Genomic DNA, 21,427 nt, shown 5'->3' on the forward strand with positions numbered 1-21,427 from the left:
TTCCTAGATCAAGTGCTGATTAGGCTGCTGCATGATTCTGCATAGCCTGTGAAATCTGACACAACCACAGGCCAAGGGAGTTTGGTTCTACTAGAAGAGATTTTATTCACCTGGATAATTGCGACAACCTCCTGCGGAACAGCCTCTCACCCAACGCCCCTCATTGACTGAAACTGTCCAAGTTTGGAGCTTATCAGCCTCCAGAGTATCAGGTGTGAGGTTACACATCTCCAGCTTTGTGAAGTACCTCATGAAATCGTCAAATGACATCCTAGAGAAGCAGGGAGGGGGAAAGGAGAAAATAATGGGTAACCAAAGAATAGGGGTGGACAGATAAGAAAACTTGGATTCTGGGTTCATATTGAAAATGGATCCCATAAAACCAATTTCCCCACCCCAAAATCTCAATTACACAAAACGGCGTGTAGGAAATTAAGTTTATAAAGATTAAGGATCATGTCAATTTCTGTGCCCACCTCCTTGTGCACCACTTTGAAATAGTCCATATAATAGACGCTCTGTCATTCCTATTAATATGGAAACTTGGCAGTCCTTTTTCTTCCTGGTTCCACCCTGGTTGCTGTTTGACAAGGGCAGACTAATTAGATTCGTGGTGCCCTAAAATGCTGTGTGTATGGAAAATCCAACTGAATTTCCTCACCCTCTTGTCTCACTGCTGGAAGAGCACGACCAGGATGGCTTGGACATTGACAGTATGACTGTGTAGGAATCAAAAGCATGAGTTCAAGTAGTCAATAATGGGTATGCACGAAAGCTCATGCTCTAATAAATTTGTTAGTCTCTAAGGTGCCACAAGTACTCCTGTTCTTTTTGCGGATACAGACTAACAAGGCTGCTACTCCACAACTTTAGGATGTTTGAAATCTAGATTCAGATCTGCTTCTGAATTTTGTGGCTTGACATTACCTCCCATTTATTTATTTATTTGGATTTATTTAAAAATATCCAACACAAATTAAATAATTTATTTTTGTCTTCTAAAGATACAGTAGGTTTGTGCTACCCAGTTTTTCCTCTCATAACATTCTCTTTGAATATGCCTCCTCTGTGTCACCTACAAGCTCCATCTACACTTGGAACTGGGGGTACAATTCCCAGCTTGAGTAGACATACTCATGCTATCTCTCATTGAGCTAATGCTCTACAAACAATAGTGTAGCTGCAGTAGCATGGGCAGCAGTGACTGGCGGCACAGGCTAGCTGCCCTGAGTACATCCCTTCCCCTCCGGACCTTATCGGTACATACTCAGGGCAGCTTGCCCATGCTGCCGCTTGCTGCTGCCTGAGCTATCGTGGCTATTCTTCTATTTTTAGCATGCTAGCTTGATGAGAGCTCGTGCAAATATGTCTACTCAAACTGTGAATCACATCTCCTGCTCCAGGTGTAGATGTAGCCTTCTAGTGAATGCCTCCTGGAGGTGCAGAAGACACAGAGATATTGGTTGCCCTAGAGATTTTATACTGATTATTTCAGTATCTTTTAACTCTGCCAATAATCTGGAAGTACAGAGAATAATCCCTCTGAAATTAAGTTTATTATTGTAGGGGACAGCATATACTGTCTTCTGGGGCAGAACATACTAGGTTCATATCGGGAAGCACATGCTCATCAGATCACCGGTAGTAAGAATGTCCGTGCAACCTTAACTTATGGAGTTATGGTTCTTTTTGGCGTCTCTAGGAACTCTCATGTGTACCCAGTCAAGCACAGACATGGAAGCACTTCTGGGAAAACACAAGTTCTGAGATGGAAGAAGGTGTATCCTCACCAGAACTCCCCATCCTCTGCTATTCTGTACTGTAGTCGGATTTTCTCTGCTTTGTCAATTAAGTTCCACTCGTCTGAACTGCAAAAGAAGAAACAGGAATCTCTTGCACTTTGCAATACACAGTTATTGAAGAAATTGTTAATACTTTATTGTAAGCCCTATTGTGTTCAAAGCCAACAGCTGGCACAAAAATGTCCAAATTCTTAATCATGTTACAGCCATGAATGGCAGGTTTTTTGTTACTATATCTGCAACTATCCTAGTCAGTTTCCCTCTTCCTGCTCCTTTTAATGCTGATATGACAGACAAGTTTGATTCACTGTTCTTATTTTGTGCTATCAACTTTACCATAATCACTACTTTACCACTCCCCCACAGGCAGGCAAGTGTGCACACACTTCAGGTTTTAGTTCTATTTCATGCTTATGGCACTCAGCAATCTGTGGTACTGTCATTATTCTGTTTGGGTCAGAGATGGAAAGTGTTGCAAACTCCAGTCCTATTTTAAGAGTGATAGAGGGTCCTATTTGCAAAACTCAGTGAGGAATCTCTTTCCTTCTTTCACACACACACTCTCTCTCTCTCTCTCTCTCTCTCTCTCTCTCAGATCCCTGTTCCTCCTGCTATTCAGTGCATTCATGGGCGGCACATGAACTGCCCCTGCGGGGAGGCTAGCCCCCACCTGGGCCCCTTGTGCCCGAGGCCCGTCCCCTACCCCCGCCAGAGCCCCAAGACCCACACTGTGGCTGCTGGCCCCTGAGCCCCAGGCCACCCCAGCCTGCCCTCCCGGGTGCCCCCAGCCCCAGAGCGCTGGGCGGGTGGCCCCAGCACTGGGCAGCCCAAGCACCGGTCCCGGCTGCCCCAAGTCCTAGGCCACTGGCCGGCCCACTCTAGCCCCAGCCACAGCCCGCTTCGGGGACAAGGAGCAGCCTGGGCTGGGGTCATGGGGGAAGAGCGGCAAGCAGAAGGCGGTCATGGGGATGGAGCATGGGCAGGGCCACGCCTGGCTGTTTGGGGAGGCTTAGCCTATCCTCACCTGGGATGCCCGTTGCCCATGAGTACATTAGAAGATTACCTCCCATTCCAGGTCACAGTCTTGTCTATGTCTGCAACAGAACTCAATAGGCAGGAAAAGCTCTTGGCTGAACTATTAAGCCATGCTCTTTCCTCTCTCCCTGTCATCAAGATTCCCCTTCCCAAGTAGATTTCGTATTTTCTTAAAATCCTGTCTTGCCTAAAGTAGTCCCTCAGCTAAGCACTCAGTGCAGCCTCCAGAAAAATAGATACTTTCATATTCCAAGTACAGGTGTCAGTACAAGAGCACAGACACTGCATACACCTCATTTTCATCTTAGGATGCAATCACAGAACAAGCACAATGTGTTTAAAGTGGAATGACTTTTTTAACCACACCCTATAGATTCCTAGGTTTGCTTTTCACCTACTTGTCACTCCAGGCTCCTTTCCATTCCACTTGTCCCCAGGGGTTCCTTAGCCGCACTAGCTTTATTTTTCCAGCTTTAAATGATGTCTTGTTGAAAAAGAAAATACGATTGAATAAATTAATTAGTCTTGCATGGGCTCAGAAGGAAATGTACTACATGTTGAATCACTCATGCCCACTTCCTGCAGCACTTATATATTCCTTAGAGGTCTCCTACCCCTCCAGTGATCTGACACTCTCCAAGCACAAGGCAGCATGAATGCGGGCATATTGGAGTTCTCTTTGCACCAGTATCCCTTGGTTTAACTTGCTGTGCATTATCCACACTTCCCTCCCCCCCAACCAAGATTCTGATGGGTTTCTAACTCTTCCTTTTCAAGAAAACTTGTATTATTTTAATGTTTATTTTGTTTACAAAAACTCATAACTCTTATTTTCTCCCCGTTTTGACATATTGCTTGTCTGTCCTAAACAACAGCTTCTTCCTAGCTGTAGGAAAGAATAAATCCATACATACCTCTTCCACTGCAGTAACTGAATAGGCATGTCCTTTGACTAGCCCACAAATCATGCGTGTCTCAAACTGCATTGGGACTATAGTCTGTGGAACATGGAATAAAAACAGTAAGAAGCGCATAACAGACCCATTCCCATACTTAAGGAAGCCATGTTCTCCCTCTGCACCACACTAGGACTCCAAATATGTCACTTGGAAATTGGGACAATAACCATTTGCTTCTATTTCATAGGATCATAGATGTTAGAGTGGGAGAAGACTCATCAGTCATAGAGTTAATCTAACTGCAAGGTTAGGTTATAGTCTATCCCTAAGAGAGGATATGCCAGATACAGACCAACGTACCAAAGGATGTGGTGGATTATCCATCACCTGAGGTCTTCAAATCAAGAATGGATGTCTTTCTTAAAAAAAAGTTGTAACTCCATCATAAAATATGAGCTTGATGGAGGAATTACTGGGTAAAATTCTTTGACCTGTGCCATACAGGAGGTCAGACTAGTGATCCCTTCTGCAGTCAAAAGTCAATGAAATTATGAAACAGAATAAACTGATTTAAATTATTTTTTATCATAGCTAATGTTAAAATGATCTAATACACAGGTTAAAGAGTTTCTATATATCTGGGTATAATGCTTAAATTATCCAAAAGTACAAAGCTTGCTTTTAAAAGTTGTAAAATACATATAGTACATAATCTTCCCAAATTAAGGTTAATAAATGTATACTAATAATTTCCACAGTCCAGTGTGTGATCGGCCAGCGTGCGCACATCTAGAAGCTCCTCTCTCCCATTTCTGAAGATGACTGAATATGCATTTTAATGCATATTCATGCAGGGAGTCTTGTTTATTACCACTATATATGAATTAATGAGGGATCTAAAAGAAAATTCCAGATCTAACCACATCACAAACTTTGGTAAAGCTCATATTCTGATCTGAACTTTGTGGCTCAGGGCCATCACTAGTCTGAATACACATTTGTAGTGTCAAAAGGTAGCACTGTCACTCTGGATCTGGAGATTGAGCACATATGTCCTGCCAAGCAATGCCAGGAGACCTGATTGTGCTCAGCCACTTCCTGGGCCGAAGAGTTACCTCACTAATTTGCATTGGTAACTGCAAGACTCACTGTGAATTTTGCCATCTAGTAAGTGAATGAAAACAATAGAGACCATTAATAATTAAATCACAAAATGTACTTTGCTCATTTATTTTTAGTTTAGTTTACTGGTTTATGGGAACACCTCATAATGCACTAGTATATTTCCTACAGTATATTTACTCAAAATAATTAAATCTAATCAATATGAAGTTTCTCTACAATTTCTGCTATTCAGCCTTTGCTGAGAGGTGACAAAGTGGCAATTTTTTTATTGGATTAGCAGGTTTCTACTGCATATCCTTTAGTAACATCAGAACCATTAGAAACACCAGAGTCAATAGTCTACATATTAGAATTCTCTTAACTTTATATCGTCCTATGCTCTTATACTGACGGTATTAAAATGTCTTATGTTATGCTCTGTTCCTACTTACTTATATTAACATGTATTCTCTTTTTCTTTGTAGATGCACATTATATTTCCAAATGATTTATAACAGCCATGCTTTAAAAAAAGTCTGACCAATTGAGTTTCAAGAGTGATGTGCTCAGGGGTTGAGTCTCAACCTACAGATGCTCAGGACTCCTGAGAGATACTTTGAGGCATTAACCAGCAATTCAGGTACCTGACATGTTTTTATTTCCTAAGCTGAGGATATCCATGTATTGGAAAGAGAGAGAACTGAAGAGAGGGTTATAGTGGATATAAGCAACAAAAAGAAAGCCCAAGTGATCAAATTCATACGTATGAAATGAAATATGAAACTTTCCTCTCCTCCTCCACTATTTTTGTCACTGGAAAGGAACCTGAAATCACAGTAGTATAACAATATACAATGTGTAAGAATTGCATGCACATGCCAAAAGCCATTCCATGAATTTCCGACGATAAATAAGACATAGAGGGGTAGAAATGGAGAATTCGTAGAGTCAGGTACCACGATAATGAGTCTGATCCAAACAACAAGATAGAATAGAATGAACCTGGCTGTCAAAATTATTTTCCATTATTTCCCTTCTGTGTCCATTTCCTCTTTCCTTCTTCCCTTTTTTAAACTTTAATATTCTTCCCATCTAACTTCCTCTCCAGCGCTCCTCTTTTCATTTCTCTATCCCCTTAATTTTTTTTGTTTTCCTCCCCTCTGCAATCCCCACCTTTTACAGTTTTTAAATTCTCATGTTGCCCCTGCCAAAAGTCCACTGGTCCCCATCTCTGCTAAATTGACTCTTTAGGAGACAGCCAGTGACTTCCCAGTATCACGGCTTTGGATGGGTGGCTCAGCTGTGTAGCCCCCAGCCAAATAATATAGCAACAGGAATGGCAACTGCAGGAATAATTTTTGTGAACTTCTACTAGTGTGTGGTACCAGAGGAGGAACTCTGGTACAGTGCCAGACGAATAGGCGCAGTTTCAACACCCTGTGCTTGGAAATAAGGAGGGTCATTTGTGCATGAGTCAAGAATACTTGCAAGAAATTACATAATTTGTATACATTTGTGTACTTCCCCAAGGAATTACATCATTTTGCAAGACTAAAAACTGATGTCAAACAGGAAAAGTTCTATTTCTCCTTCTGTCCTTCTTCTATTAACTTCTAAATTAATCTGTCTCTTTTGCACACTTCCTGACACTTTTTGTTGTTGCTTCTCTCTTGGGAGCAAGTTGTTCACACAAGTTCTAAGCTGTGATCTTAACTGACAGCTGCCTCTCTGGATGCTAAGAAAGTCTTTTGGGAGAATTATACCTGTCACTGCATCTTGAGAGGATTGAAATAATTTCGAACCTAAGAACACTCAGACATCCAATGATTTTTAGAACAATTTTTTAGTTATCTTCAGCTGATATTTTATAACTCAGTGCAATGTGTAAAGAATTTGAAAACACAGTTGCTGTGCTTTTCTAACTGGTGTCATAAATATAAAGGGAAGGGTAACCACCTTTCTGTATACAGTGCTATGAAATCCCTCCTGGCCAGAGGCAACATCCTGTTACCTGTAAAGGGTTAAGAAGCTCAGCTAACCTGGCTGGCACCTGACTCAAAATGACCAATGAGGGAACAAGATACTTTCACATCTGGAGGGGGGGAAAAAGGCTTTTGTCTGGCTGTGTGATACCTTTGCCGGGAACAGATCAAGGATGCAAGCCCTCCAACTCCTGTAAAGTTAGTAAGTAATCTACCTAGAAAATGCGTTAGGTTTTCTTTGTTTTGGCTTGCGAAATTCGCTGCGCTGAAGGAAATGTGTATTCCTGTTTTTGTGTCTTTTTGTAACTTAAGGTTTTGCCTAGAGGGATTCTCTGTGTTTTGAATCTGACTGCCTGTAAGATTATCTTCCATTCTGATCTTACAGAGTTGTTCTCTTATCTTTTTTTGTTCTTCTAATAAAGTTCTGTTTTTTAAGAATCTGATTGGGTTTTTTGGGTCTTAAAAATCCAAGGCTGGTTTGTGCTCATCTTGTTTATTCTCAAGCCTCCCCAGGAAAGCGGATGTAAGGGCTTGGGGGGATATTTTGGGGAAATAGGAACTCCAAGTGGTCCTTTCCCTGATTGTTTGTTAAATCACTTGGTGGTGGCAGCATTTTACCTAATCCCAGGGCAAAGACTTTTAACCTAAGCTGGTAGAAATAAGCTTAGGGGGTCTTTCATGTGGGTCCCCACATCTGTACCCTAGAGTTCAGAGTGGGGAAGGAACCCTGACATATGGTTACAGGGCGAAGAGTTAGGAGGCAGGGGACAGTGATTGCTGGAGGCATACAAACCCAGGCTGGCCTTTCATCTGTGCCTTGGAAGTCTAGAGTTGAGTCAGTCCTCAGCATGCTATTCACATTCTTCACCATTCGGGCAATTAGTTCCCCAAGATCACTTTGAGGCGCAGTCCTGTACGAGAAGCCCATATTGTCCTGGTACAGAAAATGGGAGAAAGAAGTGGTACATGGGAAGTGAATTAGCGAAGAAAGAGAGGAGGAGAAAAGGGAAAATGAAAGACAAATGAGAAGGAGCTGGAAGAAGATAAGCTTAATTAGAGAACTTCCATTCTCCTTCATTACATACCAGAGCTTCTGCTCTTTTATCTGTAGGGCCCGATGATGCCAGAGCTCTAGTGTTACTACGGTAGCGCCATAGTCCTGAACTCGTACTGAAATGAGCTGTGCCTCTCACTACTAGGATAGACTCGGTTCCGCACAAAGGTCAAAGAGAAATGAGAGACTTGTAATGAGAGGGCACATCACCCTACTTACTGCACAAAAGCCATATGTTGCTGCTCTACTCCTGTTCCACCTCCTTCCAAAAAGACATGGCAGCGCCCCAGCTGCTTACCTTCGTTTGTGTGGGTGATACTATGTCACCATGCAATTATGGCATATGAAGCAGTGAAGTCATGGCCACAAATGACAACATGAGACAAGATGGCAGTGTGGTGCCACAAAAGGTTAAAGTCCCAAGAAGCTTCCCCAGAAGATGCTTCAGAACCCAAGCCCACCGAAATGTGTACGTTTCCCTCTTTTTTTCCATTTTAACCTCTGCAACTAATGGTTCTGGAAAATCAGAACTTCATGAGATAGTCGGGAACCTTGCAGAAAAAGTCAAGTGGACTTATATAAAGGAATTAATTTGACTCCTCTTTCTTTCTCTGCCCCCTCCACTTGTATGTACTTAGCTTGCAATTGCAATTCTTTAACTTACAAGTTTTGTTTATTTTTGTTCTTGTTTCAGCATCACTTTTCTGGAAGATTAATCAATATCAGTGGCAGTGCATTAATATGTCTCTCCCCCTCCCCGCCCCCCATTGGATGTATTTCCTCTGGCATCAGGGGCAGGATATGGATTTGATCTTTTTAGGCTTTAAGAAAATTAAAGCCTCAGAAATACTGTGCTGATTAATATTGCTTTAAACTTCTATATCTAGCTAGCGCTCTCTCTCTCTCTCTCTCACAAGCAGTGTACAAAGGCAGTGTATTCTAGAGGATAGACATGACTCAGGAGTCTCAGATTCTATTTCCAACTATGCCACTGGCCTACTGGGTGACCCTGGGCAAGTCACTCCCCCCACCCTGTGCCTTGGTTTCCCATCTGTAAAATGGGGATGATGATACTGACCTCTTTTGTAAAGCACTTTGAGATCTACGGATGTGATATGCTATATAAGAGCTAGGTGTTAGTATTACTAACATTAATAAGTTTATCCTCACAACACCCCCACCACATAAATATTCTTACATCTGTTTTACAGATGGGCAAACTGAGGCACAGGGGGTTAAGTGACTTGCCCCAAGTCACATAGCTGGGGCCTCTCCTGCAAGCTGTTGTGCACAGCAGACTCTTCTGCTGCTGTTAAACCCACTGAAGTCAGTGGGGTTCTGTGTGGGTGTAGGAGTCCACTGGTGCAGAGCAACTCGCAGGATCAGGGCCTGAAGTCACAGAGTTGGGAACAGAGTCGATGTCTCCTAGCTCACAGCCCATTGCTCAGACCACAAAACAGGGCTTCTTTCCTTACTCCTTGTGGGACAAATCTTGAGGCCTTAATTTAGTCCATATTTAAGGCAACTTCCAGTGACTACAGTGGGAGTTGGTCTGCATATGGACTGAATGAAAACTGAGTAAAAACCTCAGGATTTAGGTCCCTATTCTTTATAAGCTATAATAAAGCTAAAAATTTCCAGTATAACATTTTAGTTTTTTTGTGAAGCCTGAAGCAAAGGGGACCTCTTTTGAACATCCCATGTTCTTCTTTGGGTGTGGACACTTTTTGTCAACTTTCCCAAGAGCCAGTTGTCAATAACGTACAGGAAGTTCCCACCCTTCCTGGTGGAGTTTCTAAGTCAGACCTAACAGAGATACTCTGGTCCTAGAAATAGACTGGCGCTATGCCAGTTTAGCAAAGCACTTACAAAGACATCTGTGATTGTCCCCTGATTTAGAGACCCCACTCCTTTGCAATCCAGTATGCCTTATCCGCAATGTTCACATGGACTTACATCAATGGAGCAGGCCATGAGCGATCCTCTGTCCTTGGCATGTTTCATGATCTTGTATATATCTTTGGGTGCATCTTTTATCTCATAGAACTCTGTCACTCCTCCTGTGAAATCCTCCATGGCCTCTGTAGTATTGCCTCCTTTCAAAGCCTCATAGGACCCGTGGAGTCTTGGAAAGGAGAAAAAAAAGTTATGCTATAAACAATCCTGGTTCTACTTCATCAGTTTGGTAAAAGTCATGTTGAAAATTTTTAATAATTGTAATAATAATTTTAATGTGGGTCATTCACATATACCTACAAAAGTAAGTTGTTTGTTTTTTTAGAACTAATTGCTGACATCTGGTTAAATGGTAGGCCAAACTCTGGAAACTACTCTACAGTTTATTACATCCTGCCCCAAGTCTAAGCCACTAAAGTTAACTACATGAACACCACGGGGAAATATTGTTTACATGTATAGATTTTCAAAGAGGGGCTTCTTCAAGAGAAATCCAAGAAAATTTCTTCGTTATGGCTTGTCTCCACATCTACTTGGAAGATAATTATGTTAACTGTGGTATAGAGACATATCATCACCTCCCCACACACAGCATATAACATAAGGCTATTGGAGGTGTATTGCAATTCTAAAGCATTCCTTTACTTTGCATAGGCCTTTTCCAGCAGAGCACTCCAGAATTCATTGCGCTGGGAAGATTTGGTGAAGACCAGCTGGTTGTTATATGTTGGTAAACAATCATCAATGACAACGTCCACCCAGTTTCCATAGCGCCAGAACTGAATAAAAGTAGACAGAAAAATGTATTAGTGAGTATGGTGGGAGGGAAATCTGGCTTAAGAGTTAGAAAAGCCATGAGGCCAGGGAATTCCAGTAGCTAAGTACTGTGATGAGTTTGGTCCATTTCCTAAACATTTTTGGAGATCTCTGCTAGGCATTTGAGGCCTGATTTCCAGAAGTGCTGAGTACCTACAACCCTAATTTATGTCAGTGGGAGCTCAACCTTGGTGTTAAAAGACTAAGAGACATAATATTTAGATGGTCATGAAGCACAAATTCAAAGTGAGGATCTCCTTCCTGCACCATGCCCCTTTGGTCGTCCACCCAAAATGTCCATCTTAATCCACACCACCTTCTCTTTACCCTTCCTACCCTAATTTCTGAAGAGTCTACCTCCTCCTCTCCTTGGAGCCTCATTCTTCCTGAATAGTAGCAATGGCTTCTGTGTGGCCCTGTAACTTGCAGACCCCCAAACACTGCCAGGATTACTGGGTTGGGTTTTCGGCCATGTGGAGCAGCATGGAGGACCTTGTGCTGCACTGGCCTTGTGTTGTGATAGAATAAAGAACTTCAGTTTCCTGTAATCCCACACACTTTCACAGTAATCACCCATCCAGCCAGATTGCAAACAGGAAGGTGTGGGGAGAGGTTGAGAAAAGACATTGTAAAACTGCAATGAAAGCTGCAAGTGTGGTAGCTGGACTGAGTTCGCTCATGCAACATACACAGCACTACATAGAGTCTTTTCAGACGTAGGATCACAGGTAATGTAGAAAACAATCAATCAATCGGTGAATGATCAATTCTTTTACAATAGGTCTTCAACACAGACCAGCTATTTGAGAGACTAAAAATAGGCCCCCTTTCCAGTTAACAGTTTATCTATAGTCCATGTAGTGGGCAGCATGGGACAGCTGAGCAATGAGAGGGAACACCTGTTGCTCTCTCTTACTCATGGGGCATATTAATTTGCAAATGTTTCAATGGTGATTTAATGCTCCTCAATTACTGTGGCAGATTGCTTGTTCTGTGATTCTCCTAGAATAATCTGGCATGGCGGAATTTATTTCCTACATCTCCCCCGCCCTTGTCACTTGCACTGTCATCAGATAGATGAGACAAAGGGAACAATTTTTTCCTGGACTGTCAGAGCAACAAGTGTTCCATTTAACTCCCTGGATAATACCATCACTACTCTACATGCTGCTTTTGGAAAGGACTCACCTGGAAGTGAAAGATCCCAGCATAGTTTTTTATGAAGGTCTGATCGTGAGGTATGACCCGGCAGAGTAGCTTTTCATTCAGTGTCAGGCAAGCAATGGCAGCTAGGAACCAGCAGTCACCTGTAAACAAGCAGAAGCAGCAGACAAAATGAAGGGTCAAAGGCATTAGGGCAAAGTCCTATGGGACAAGTGGTCCATCTCCTCCAGCCACTAGAGTGTTTTGTGTGTATTATGATGTATTTTAGTACATGCATAGCACATTAATATTGTATTAGGGAAGTGCCCATTAGCACAAATCAGGATTGGAGCTCCACTTGCTAAACACTCTACAAACATAGAGGGGGTATGATCCCTGCCCCAAAGGACTGAGAGGAGTCTGAGTTGGTATAATTTACACTTTCCTCTGGCTTGCTCAGAATTTGTTACACAAATTCACAAATCCTTAGCGTCTAGTACTTCTTTATTCTGTGAGGTTGCTTTAGCCTACACTGGCTGCAATGTCTGAACTCAGAACTGCCAGACCACAAAGTGCTCCAGCCATACCCTGTGGCATCTAGAATGCCTGCTGGGCCAGGCTTGGGGGCAGGAGTAGGTGGAATACAGCTGGCTATGTTGGCTTTACAACTGGGAAGTCACCGATCCAAATTGAATTCCCAGCTGACTGTTAAAGACAGCCTTCCATGCTAAGACAGAGCAGGGAGGAGGATCTGTGCCTCAATCTGGCTTTGGTGTATTTCTGGCTACGTTTTACGCTTTGATTTTCCATTCTCAGGGCAACATTCCAGTTTTGCTTATTCTATTATTGTGAGGTTTATTTGCTGCTTTATCATGCTGAAAAAACTCTTCTAATTTCAAGCCTGTGTCCATGTTTGCACAATTATATTCTTATGGTTTTTTAAAAGTTACATTTTAAAATAATAAACGTTATGCTAAGGTTTACTACCTCAATGGTGAGCTCCAGGGGGCAGCGACTATTTTCAAACTACTTGTGTGTACAGCCCCTAGCACAGTGGACCCTAATCTTTGATTAAAACCCTTAGGCACTACTGTAATATAAACTACAATGCCAGGTAAATTTGCCTGCACAATCTCTCTCTTTAGAATCATAGAATCATAGAATATCAGGGTTGGAAGGGACCTCAGGAGGTCATCTAGTCCAACCCCCTGCTCAAAGCAGGACCAATCCCCAACTAAATCATCCCAGCCAGGGCTTTGTCAAGCCTGACCTTAAAAATATCTAAGGAAGGAGATTCCACCACCTCTCTAGGTAACACATTCCAGTGTTTCACCACCCTCCTAGTGAAAAGTTTTTCCTAATATCCAACCTAAACCTCCCCCACTGCAACTTGAGACCATTACTCCTTGTCCTGCCATCTTCTACCACTGAGGACAGTCTAGATCCATCCTCTTTGGAACCCCCTTTCAGGTAGTTGAAAGCAGCTATCAAATCCCCCCTCATTCTTCTCTTCCGCAGACTAAACAATCCCAGTTCCCTCAGCCTCTCCTCATAAGTCATGTGTTCCAGTCCCCTCCTCATTTTTGTTGCCCTCCGCTGGACATTTTCCAATTTTTCCACATCCTTCTTGTAGTGTGGGGCCCAAAACTGGACACTGGACACTTTCATGATGCCCGTACTCCTTTAACAAACTCTCTGTCCCAGGGCACCAGGCTCTCACTTCCTTTCTTTTTCCTCCTCAAAACTTACTCTTCCCTCAAGCCCCAAAACTCTAACCCATCTAACATTAAAGAAAACACACACAGCTGGAACCATCCTGTAACCCGCTATACATATTGTGTTGTCTGTGTAAATCGTAAGGCCTTGAGGGCAGGGACTTGATTTTTTTTTAAATTGATCCTGTTCAGGACTGAGCATACTGTCAGCATGTAAAAATAACAAACAGCTTGTCTGTTATTGTAGAAAACATAGGACTAAAACATGCATTAGGTTCATTTCATCCTCTCTGCAGCAATTGTCCCTGAAGTCCTGCAGAACAATAGGGGATTATTTAATATAACGGGCTGGTGGGTTATTACATCAGCAACAATTTAAAACAAGCAAACAATGGGCATGGCTACACTTGCAGATGTAGAGCGATTTGAGTTAAACCAGCCTTTGTAGAGGGCAGTAGGGAAAGTGCTGCTATCTGTCCACACTGACAGGTTCAAGAGCACTGGTGTATTCAAGAGCACAGGGATATTTCCGGAGGCTGATCAGGGCGCAGTAAAGCTACACCTCGTTCACACTGGCGCTGCAGCGCTCCAGCAGGGGCGCAGCAAACGTTATTCCACTCGCCGAGGTGGAGTACCCGCAGCACTGTAGCCGCGGAGTCAGAGTGCTCCACGTGCCTTGCCAGTGTGGATGGGTAGTGAGCTAGTGCGCCCGGGTTTCCTTTATTACGCTGTAACTCGCAAGTGCAGCCAAGCCCAAAGTTGCTCTTACAAATTTATCAAAACTGTGGAGTCACAGCCGATGTTGTCCGGGCTGTGGGAAACTCACAGCGCATTGGCTTCTGATTTTGCTGAATTGAGTCTGTGAGCTTGTGAAAGGAAAACAAGGAGCCTTTGGAACAATATCTGTTGGGAGCCATGGGGAGGGTAGAAGTAGGATAACTTGGCCTAACCTTTGTCTGTGATGTGTAAAGTGATGAAGGGGTGAGGCAGAAACTGAAGCATTTCAAAGAGAAATGCTGCCTGAAACGTCCTACTTCTTATACTTCCTCTTTCACCTGAATGGTGATTTCCAGTGTGGGTATGGGTATTTGAGGACTTTCCCCGCCTCTTCATCAACAAAAAGGGAAAGAGAGTTGATGGCTATTCTGTACTGAATTGTGGTAGGCCAGGTCTATGCCATAAACTTACATCAGTATAGCTGCATTGCTCAGGGGAGTGAAAAATCCACACCCCTGGGTGATGCAGTTATACTGACCCAACCTTGGTGTAGACAGTGCTATGTCAATGGGAGTGCTTCTCCCGTTGCCATACCTACTGCCTCTCACGGAGGTACTGGGAGAAGCTCTCCCATCAGCGAAGTAGCATCTTCACTGAAGCGGCACAGCTACACTGCTGCAGTGTTTTAAGTGTAGACTTGCCTGTAGTGTGGAAGTAGGTTTGTGTTTAAAAGCCACTAAAAATTACCTTCACAGGTTGATGCTTGTCTGTTTGTGCCACTCTGTGGTAGCTGCACATAGACCTTTGGGCAAGCCCTGTGGTTTGAAGTACAGCCAACTCAGAGCCTTAGTAGCACCTTTTTAGAAAAAGTTTAAATAGTTTGTTTTCATTTTCAGTTTTAACAAATGTTGCTTACATTGTGGTGTTTGGAGCTTTAAGCACTGTGGCGACTGTGTGTGGTCACTGCACCTTTAAGGTTGCGTGGTCTGGCAGAGATCACAGCTGGCAGCAGTTGCAGCTAAAGCTGGAACCCCGGAATGAAGTGGAGTTGCATGTTGCTTGTAAATAAGGACTCAATCATTGGGCTAACTTGATCCATTATTGTTACAGTCACTGTAGTTAGCTCACTTGTTTACATTTGAAGAGTTAACATACATGGTTTGAAAACTCAATGTAGATGGGCTTTACTGTCTTATACAATGGTTAAAAGTGGCGCAGAGATAAAGTGCTAACTCTGAGTGCTCTGGGTTTGTTTGATATTTGCAAAGACTGGCTTTTCAATAGTGCAGAGAAATGTGCTTAGTAACATACACAAACATCTAGTCCAAAATGAACTGACCACTAATGGGTAGGGGAAAAGTGAGTGCACCAGAGGGACAGGGTATCATCAGATCAGAATAGCTTATGTGCAGTCCTGAGCATGTAAATGTGCACAGTTGCCATTTTCATTGTTTCTGTATACTCCTGCTGTAGGCTTTCTGTATATCTAGTATAACAGGCATAACTAGCTTTCTCTCTTTCAAAATGGACCCATCCTTTGCTCTGGGTATATTATTACTGCCTCTGAGTGATTATGATCCATGCACACAGCAAGTCTATGCTAAAATTTCCTGTTGCTGTTGCCTTATCTTCCCTTGCCCCATCCCTGCTTGTTCCTTTTAATCCACTTGTGCTACCTCTTGTCTTTCAGACTATAAATTCTTTGGAGCAGAGACTGTCCTTTAGTATACATCTGCATGGTATGTAGCTCAATGGAGCTGTGACATGCATGAGGTGTCTAGGAGCCGTTATAATGTAAATAATAAAATCGATTAAAAATCTGACAGAATAAACTGATTTTAGATTAGACTCTTCCTCATCCATTCAGCCTCTTACTACAAATAGTTGCCTCCCCTTTAGCTCACTCTGTCTCCTTAAGTCACTCTGTTCTTGAAAGCCTGGGAGAAAAGAGGCCTTGCAAAACGCTGCCCTGCAATAAACTTCACAATATGAATAACAAAGTCCATGCACGCTGAGCAGCTTCTCTCTCACAGTCCTCATCTACAACCCTGCTGGACAGGGAGGCTTGGTTGAGAAGAGCTATGGCAAGGAAACATAGATGTTTTAAACTCCTATCTAGCAAGTAAAAGCTAAAGATAAACTCTGATGCAAATATCTGGGACTAAATAAGAAATCCAAAGCACAATACAGAAGACAAAATGTCATACCTAATTCTCCTTGACAAATATCAGTTCGGTTGGCTCCACCAATTATAAATCGTGGATTCTCACAGATTTCCTGTAAGATACAAACAAACATATGAGCAGGAAAAATGTGCTTTGTGCTGTCTGTTTAGTAACCCGGGCCCCAGCACCTGCTGTAGTTTCGACTATAAGAAGGGTAATGTCAGGGCCTGCAACTGTGACGCAGCAGCATAGAATGCTGTCCTGGGGTGAGAGACAGCCCCGGAGAGGGCAGCTCCAGCTGGGGAGGGGGCTCGAAATCCAGTGGAGAGGAGGCAGCTGGAAACTGGTGAGAGAAGAAGGAGGTGAAAAGAGGCGGCGCTGAGGTAAAAGGGTATTTGCCAGAGGAAGCTGGATCGTGAAGGGCCGTGTGCGAGCAGCCCAGCTGCGAGGGTACAGAGCGTGTGACTGGTGAGTTTGACCATTGTGACGCTGACAGGGAATGCAGTTTGGGTGTGTGGGGAATGGGTGTGGCTCTCCAGGTGAGGAGCTGTCATTCCTGGGCAAACCTGTTGGAAAGAGGGGCAGTCATTGCAGCAGCCAATCAAAGGAGCATCACAAGCCGGAGAGACGCCTAGGCGGGACAGCAGGGGTGAAGCTTGACTTCAGCCAGGGAGAGGAGGAATCCCTCTAGGGATGACAGAGCATGTTGCTGACAAATTTATTTGACTGTGATGGCAATTTACATTTAATCATTTTCCGAAGCGGGTATTTGATGTTACTTCATGTTATTTATGTTCTTGCCAAATTTCTGGGTTTTCCTTTATAAAGTTTAAAATTGAAGGTTATCTCCATTGTACTGGTTTGCCTCTTCCAAGCCACACAGGAGGCATAGCCTATCTGAAGTCTGGGTCACTGCATCTATTTTCTATAGAAATGAAATAGGAGTTATGTCAATGTGATGGCCACAGAACCTACAGAAAAACCATCTGCTGCAGGGATTTGATTGCAGTTTCCTTTCAGAGGTGCTTTTTGGGGCCCTGTGAGGTCAGATGTGCAGAACTTCAGATAAAGTATAGTCTCCATCCAGAAGGGTTTGGTAACTGGAATTGGAGAGACCTCTTCTGGGCCAGCTGCACGGGTCATAGTTGCAAATACATTAACATTTTGAGGGGGGGATCAGATAGAAGAATTTTGTTCAAAGTGTGGGGTGGGGGCAGTTAAAATTGGGGTGGGATGAGGAAAGGCAGGATGGCAAGCCAGGGCTGGGAAACCAGTGCAGTTCAGAAAAATTTAGGGCTACAGACAAAGGCGGAGAAGAACTCTCCCAGAAAACTGGAAACATCACTGGGGTAGGTCACTTGTAGGGGATAAGGCTCACATTTTCAAAAGTGGCCACAGGTTTTGAGTGCTTAAGTTTGTAGGTGCCCAACTTGACACAACTAGGTGAAGATGAGCTGCCAGTGTGGAGAGAGCACTGATGCCATTTTGGGAAGAAAGGATCCCTGTAATGATCCCTCTTTAACTCCCCCTCCCCACTAATCTGCTCTTTGAGTCCTCGCTTTATAAGTTGTGCTTTCCTTCATTTTTGTTAAAGATTTTCTACTTTTTTCCCTAGTTGCAATATTGAATTGCCAAAATTTCACTTGAAAAAGGTAATGCTGCTACAATCTGCCCCTTCAGGGCATGATTCTCCTCTGGCCTGCCCCTAGCATAGTCATTTACACCTGTGCAAAGTGAGTGTAATGTGCTCCCAGATCAGAACATTAATATTTTACACCCACTCTGCACAGGTGTAAATTACTAATGATTTGTCTACATTAGAGAAGCTAAACCAATTGGTGCCTCTTCAGTTGATTGAAAAGCAGCTTGCATCTATCTTTAAAAATGCTTCAATAAATGGTTGCAGAGGCAGAAATCAGCTTAACTTACCTCAGAATTGAACCTAGATTGTAACGCAATTCAGGTAGAAACATTTTCATATGAGGTAACTGTTTGTTCCCTAAGCTGGACAACGAACCATGCAACCCAGGCTGCAGGAGGAGGGAAGAGATGACAGACAGCCCCATGTTGGAAGAGACTCCCCTATGTCTTAGCAGCCTTCATACATGAACTTCATAGCTCAGGTTAGGGGGGAAAGGGACATATGCCAGCCGTGGGAACCCATATGCAAGGTTGGAAGAAAAAGAAAGACCCCCAAGCAGAGCCCATCTCCCAGGCAAAGAGATGGTGGCAGGGAAGGAACTTCCAACCAGGTACCCAAACTCCTGAGATGGGGATAAAGAGAGAGATCTACTTAATAACTCCCATCTCCTGTGCTGGGGGGTGTGTGTGATAAACTACATTTGAGGATCCCATTTCCTGGGAAGTAGCAAGAGTGGGGAGAGAAGAGGAGCTCCTCCCAGGAACCCCATTTTCTGGGTGCAGGGGAGAAGAGAGACCAGCAACTGTGGGTACAGCTACACAGGAAGTCAGGAGTACTAGAGACAGGTCTTAGGTACTGTAGCTGCAGCCTGAAGCTTTTTCAGTATGAACAGCACAGTGATGGGCTTTCTGAAACTCATATTTCAAGTCTAACTGTTTCTTTGGTGTGAGAACATTTCTTCTCCTCCCCAGTAGTTAGCTCAGGGATGCATTAATTTTGATGTAACTATCTGGATTATCCCCCTCGCAGAATTGAGACAAATGTCCAATAACAACAAATTTCTGGCCCTCCACAAGTCATCTCATTCTGCCGACTGCTGGGAAAGGAGAAAGTGGCCTTTATTTTCGTGCCTTAGTCAGCTGGCTGGGAAATTAAATTCTGTAAAGTCAGCTGTTTGAGATATCTTATAACTTCTCTCCATCCACTTGATTTGTTGGAAACATTCTTCCTGACACTGCTGTCATGCTTGTCTCGAAAATTGGCATAGTGTCCTGTGGGAAGTTTCAGATTATAGGAGTATATTTTCTAACCCAGCCAATGTACTTCAGCCTGCTGAAACTATCATTGACTTCAGTAAGAAAGAAACTAGACTCAGGATACGGACTTCAGAGTTTGGCACATTGTATTTTAGTTAAATGTAGCTGGATATTTAAATACTTCCAAAGCTGCCAGTTAAAAAAGAAACATAAACACACCACTGTGACGTTTCCCTCTGGTGTTATCTGGACGGGTGATCTGCTAGGTCACTCCAATCCTTGACTCGGGGAGCCAGCCTTACCCTGCTCTGCTGTGAGAACCCCCACTCCTGGGCTGTTCATGCACAGCCTCTGGCATGTAAGCTGCTCCCAGTTACTTGCAACTGAATGACACTAGCCAATATCTCTGGTCCCAGAAACAACCCTAGGAATCTCCGTCTTGCAGTGTCCAGTTATGCCTGCTGGATGCTGCAAGCTTATATGAGTTCGTCTATTTAACAAAGAAATTGATATGTAGCAGGCTTATTATCCCAAGGGGAGTCTCTGACATGCTTCAAACCAAACGCACTGCTTCAGGTAGAATAAACAAACAGATTTAGTAACTATAAAGATAGATTTTAAGTGATTATAAGTCAAAACATAAGTCAGATTTGGTCAAATGAAATAAAAGCAAAATGCATTCTAAGCTGATCTTAACACTTTCAATGCCCTTACAAACTTAGATGCTTCTCAACACAGGTTGGCTGGCTGCTCTTCAGCCTTTGATCAGCACTTCAGTCCCTTGATGTGGTGTCTGTAGGTGTAGGTGGAAGAGAGAGCAAGCATGGCAAATGTCTCTCCCTTTTATCATGTCCTTTCTTCCCTTTTGGCTTTGCCCCTCCCCCCTTCAGAGTCAGGTGAGCCTTACCTCATCGCAGTTCCAAACTGACCAAAGGAAGGGGGGTGACTCCCTCAAGAGTCTAATGCAGGGGTCGGCAACCTATGGCACGCATGCCAAAGACGGCATGCAAGCCAATTTTTAATGGCACGCTGCTGTCTGCCGCGGACAGCAGCGTGCAATTAAAAATCCTGCCCAGCCCTGCCCACTCTTCTCCGCCCCCACCCACCACTCTCTCCTTAAGGGGCAGACAAGCTTCCCCCTTCCCCTGCCTCTTCCCCCAGCGTGCAGGGTTCCTGCCCCTCCTTCTCTCCCTCCCTGCGGCTGATCAGCTGACGGCCCTTGCTATGGAGGGGGAGGGGGAAAAGCAGAACCGCAGCGGGCTCTCTGCTCCGGGGACCTTGGCGAAGGGGGTGGAATTGGCATATCCCCTCCAGCCTCCTGCCGTGAGCCGCTCAGGGCAGGGGGCTGGGAGCATCCCCACGACCCCAGCCCACACCCCCATCCCTCTGCCCTGACCCCTGCACCTCCCTCACACACCCCCAGGCCTCTGCCCTGACCCATGAACCCTCCTCACACACACCCAGCCCTCTGTCCTCACCCCTGCACCACCCCCACACCCCAGCCCTCTGCCCTGACCTCTGCACCTCCCTCATACACTCCCAGCCCTCTGCCCTGACCCTGAAACCCCCACACCCCCGAGCCCTGTGGCCCTGACCCCTGCACCCCACCTCACACCCCCCCAGCCCTCTGCCCTGACCCATGAACCCTCCTCTCACACACCTCAGCCCTCTGCCCTGACCTCTGCACCCCCCACAACCCTAGCCCTGACTCTGGCACCCCCCACACATACCCATAGACCCCTGCCCTGACTCCTGCACCCCCCACACATACCCAGACCCCCCACGCCCTGACTCTTGCACCCCCCACATCCCCATCCCCACCCTCGCCCCCACCCTGAGCACCAAACTGGAGCTCCTGCACACACCCCCCCACATTCCCACCTGCACCCCTCGCACCAAATGGGAGCTGCCCAGGTAAGTGCTCCACACCCAAACCTCCTGCCCCAACCCTGAGCCCCTTCTCTCATTCTAGCTCCTGGCCAGACTCTGCACCCCAACCCCCAGCCTGCTCCTTCACCCCCAGCCCTGTTCTCAGTGCACTCCCACCCTCATCTCAGTGCAGAGAGAGGATGAGAATGGGCCAGAACCAGGGAGAAAGTAGTTACCTACTCTATGTGGACAGGGCCGGGACCCCAGACCAG

General features: G+C 44.5%; 1 protein-coding gene across 1 annotated transcript in view; it reads right to left on the reverse strand.

Annotated features, from left to right (window-relative positions):
• The window catches only part of CAPN3 (calpain 3), a 73,419-nt gene that overhangs the window by 44,052 nt on the left and 7,940 nt on the right, over positions 1-21,427 (reverse strand). Inside the window, exons 2-10 of the mRNA XM_084632591.1 lie at positions 16,431-16,500; positions 11,837-11,955; positions 10,478-10,611; positions 9,833-10,001; positions 7,616-7,756; positions 3,752-3,835; positions 3,236-3,321; positions 1,791-1,868; positions 111-271 (exon numbers count right to left, since the gene is read on the reverse strand). Coding sequence (XP_084488717.1) covers positions 111-271; positions 1,791-1,868; positions 3,236-3,321; positions 3,752-3,835; positions 7,616-7,756; positions 9,833-10,001; positions 10,478-10,611; positions 11,837-11,955; positions 16,431-16,500 — 1,042 coding nt within the window. The remainder of the gene's footprint in view (positions 1-110; positions 272-1,790; positions 1,869-3,235; positions 3,322-3,751; positions 3,836-7,615; positions 7,757-9,832; positions 10,002-10,477; positions 10,612-11,836; positions 11,956-16,430; positions 16,501-21,427) is intronic.

This window comes from Lepidochelys olivacea (genome assembly GCF_965140295.1).
Source record: "Lepidochelys olivacea isolate rLepOli2 genome assembly, chromosome: 6".
NCBI lineage: Eukaryota > Metazoa > Chordata > Testudines > Cheloniidae > Lepidochelys > Lepidochelys olivacea.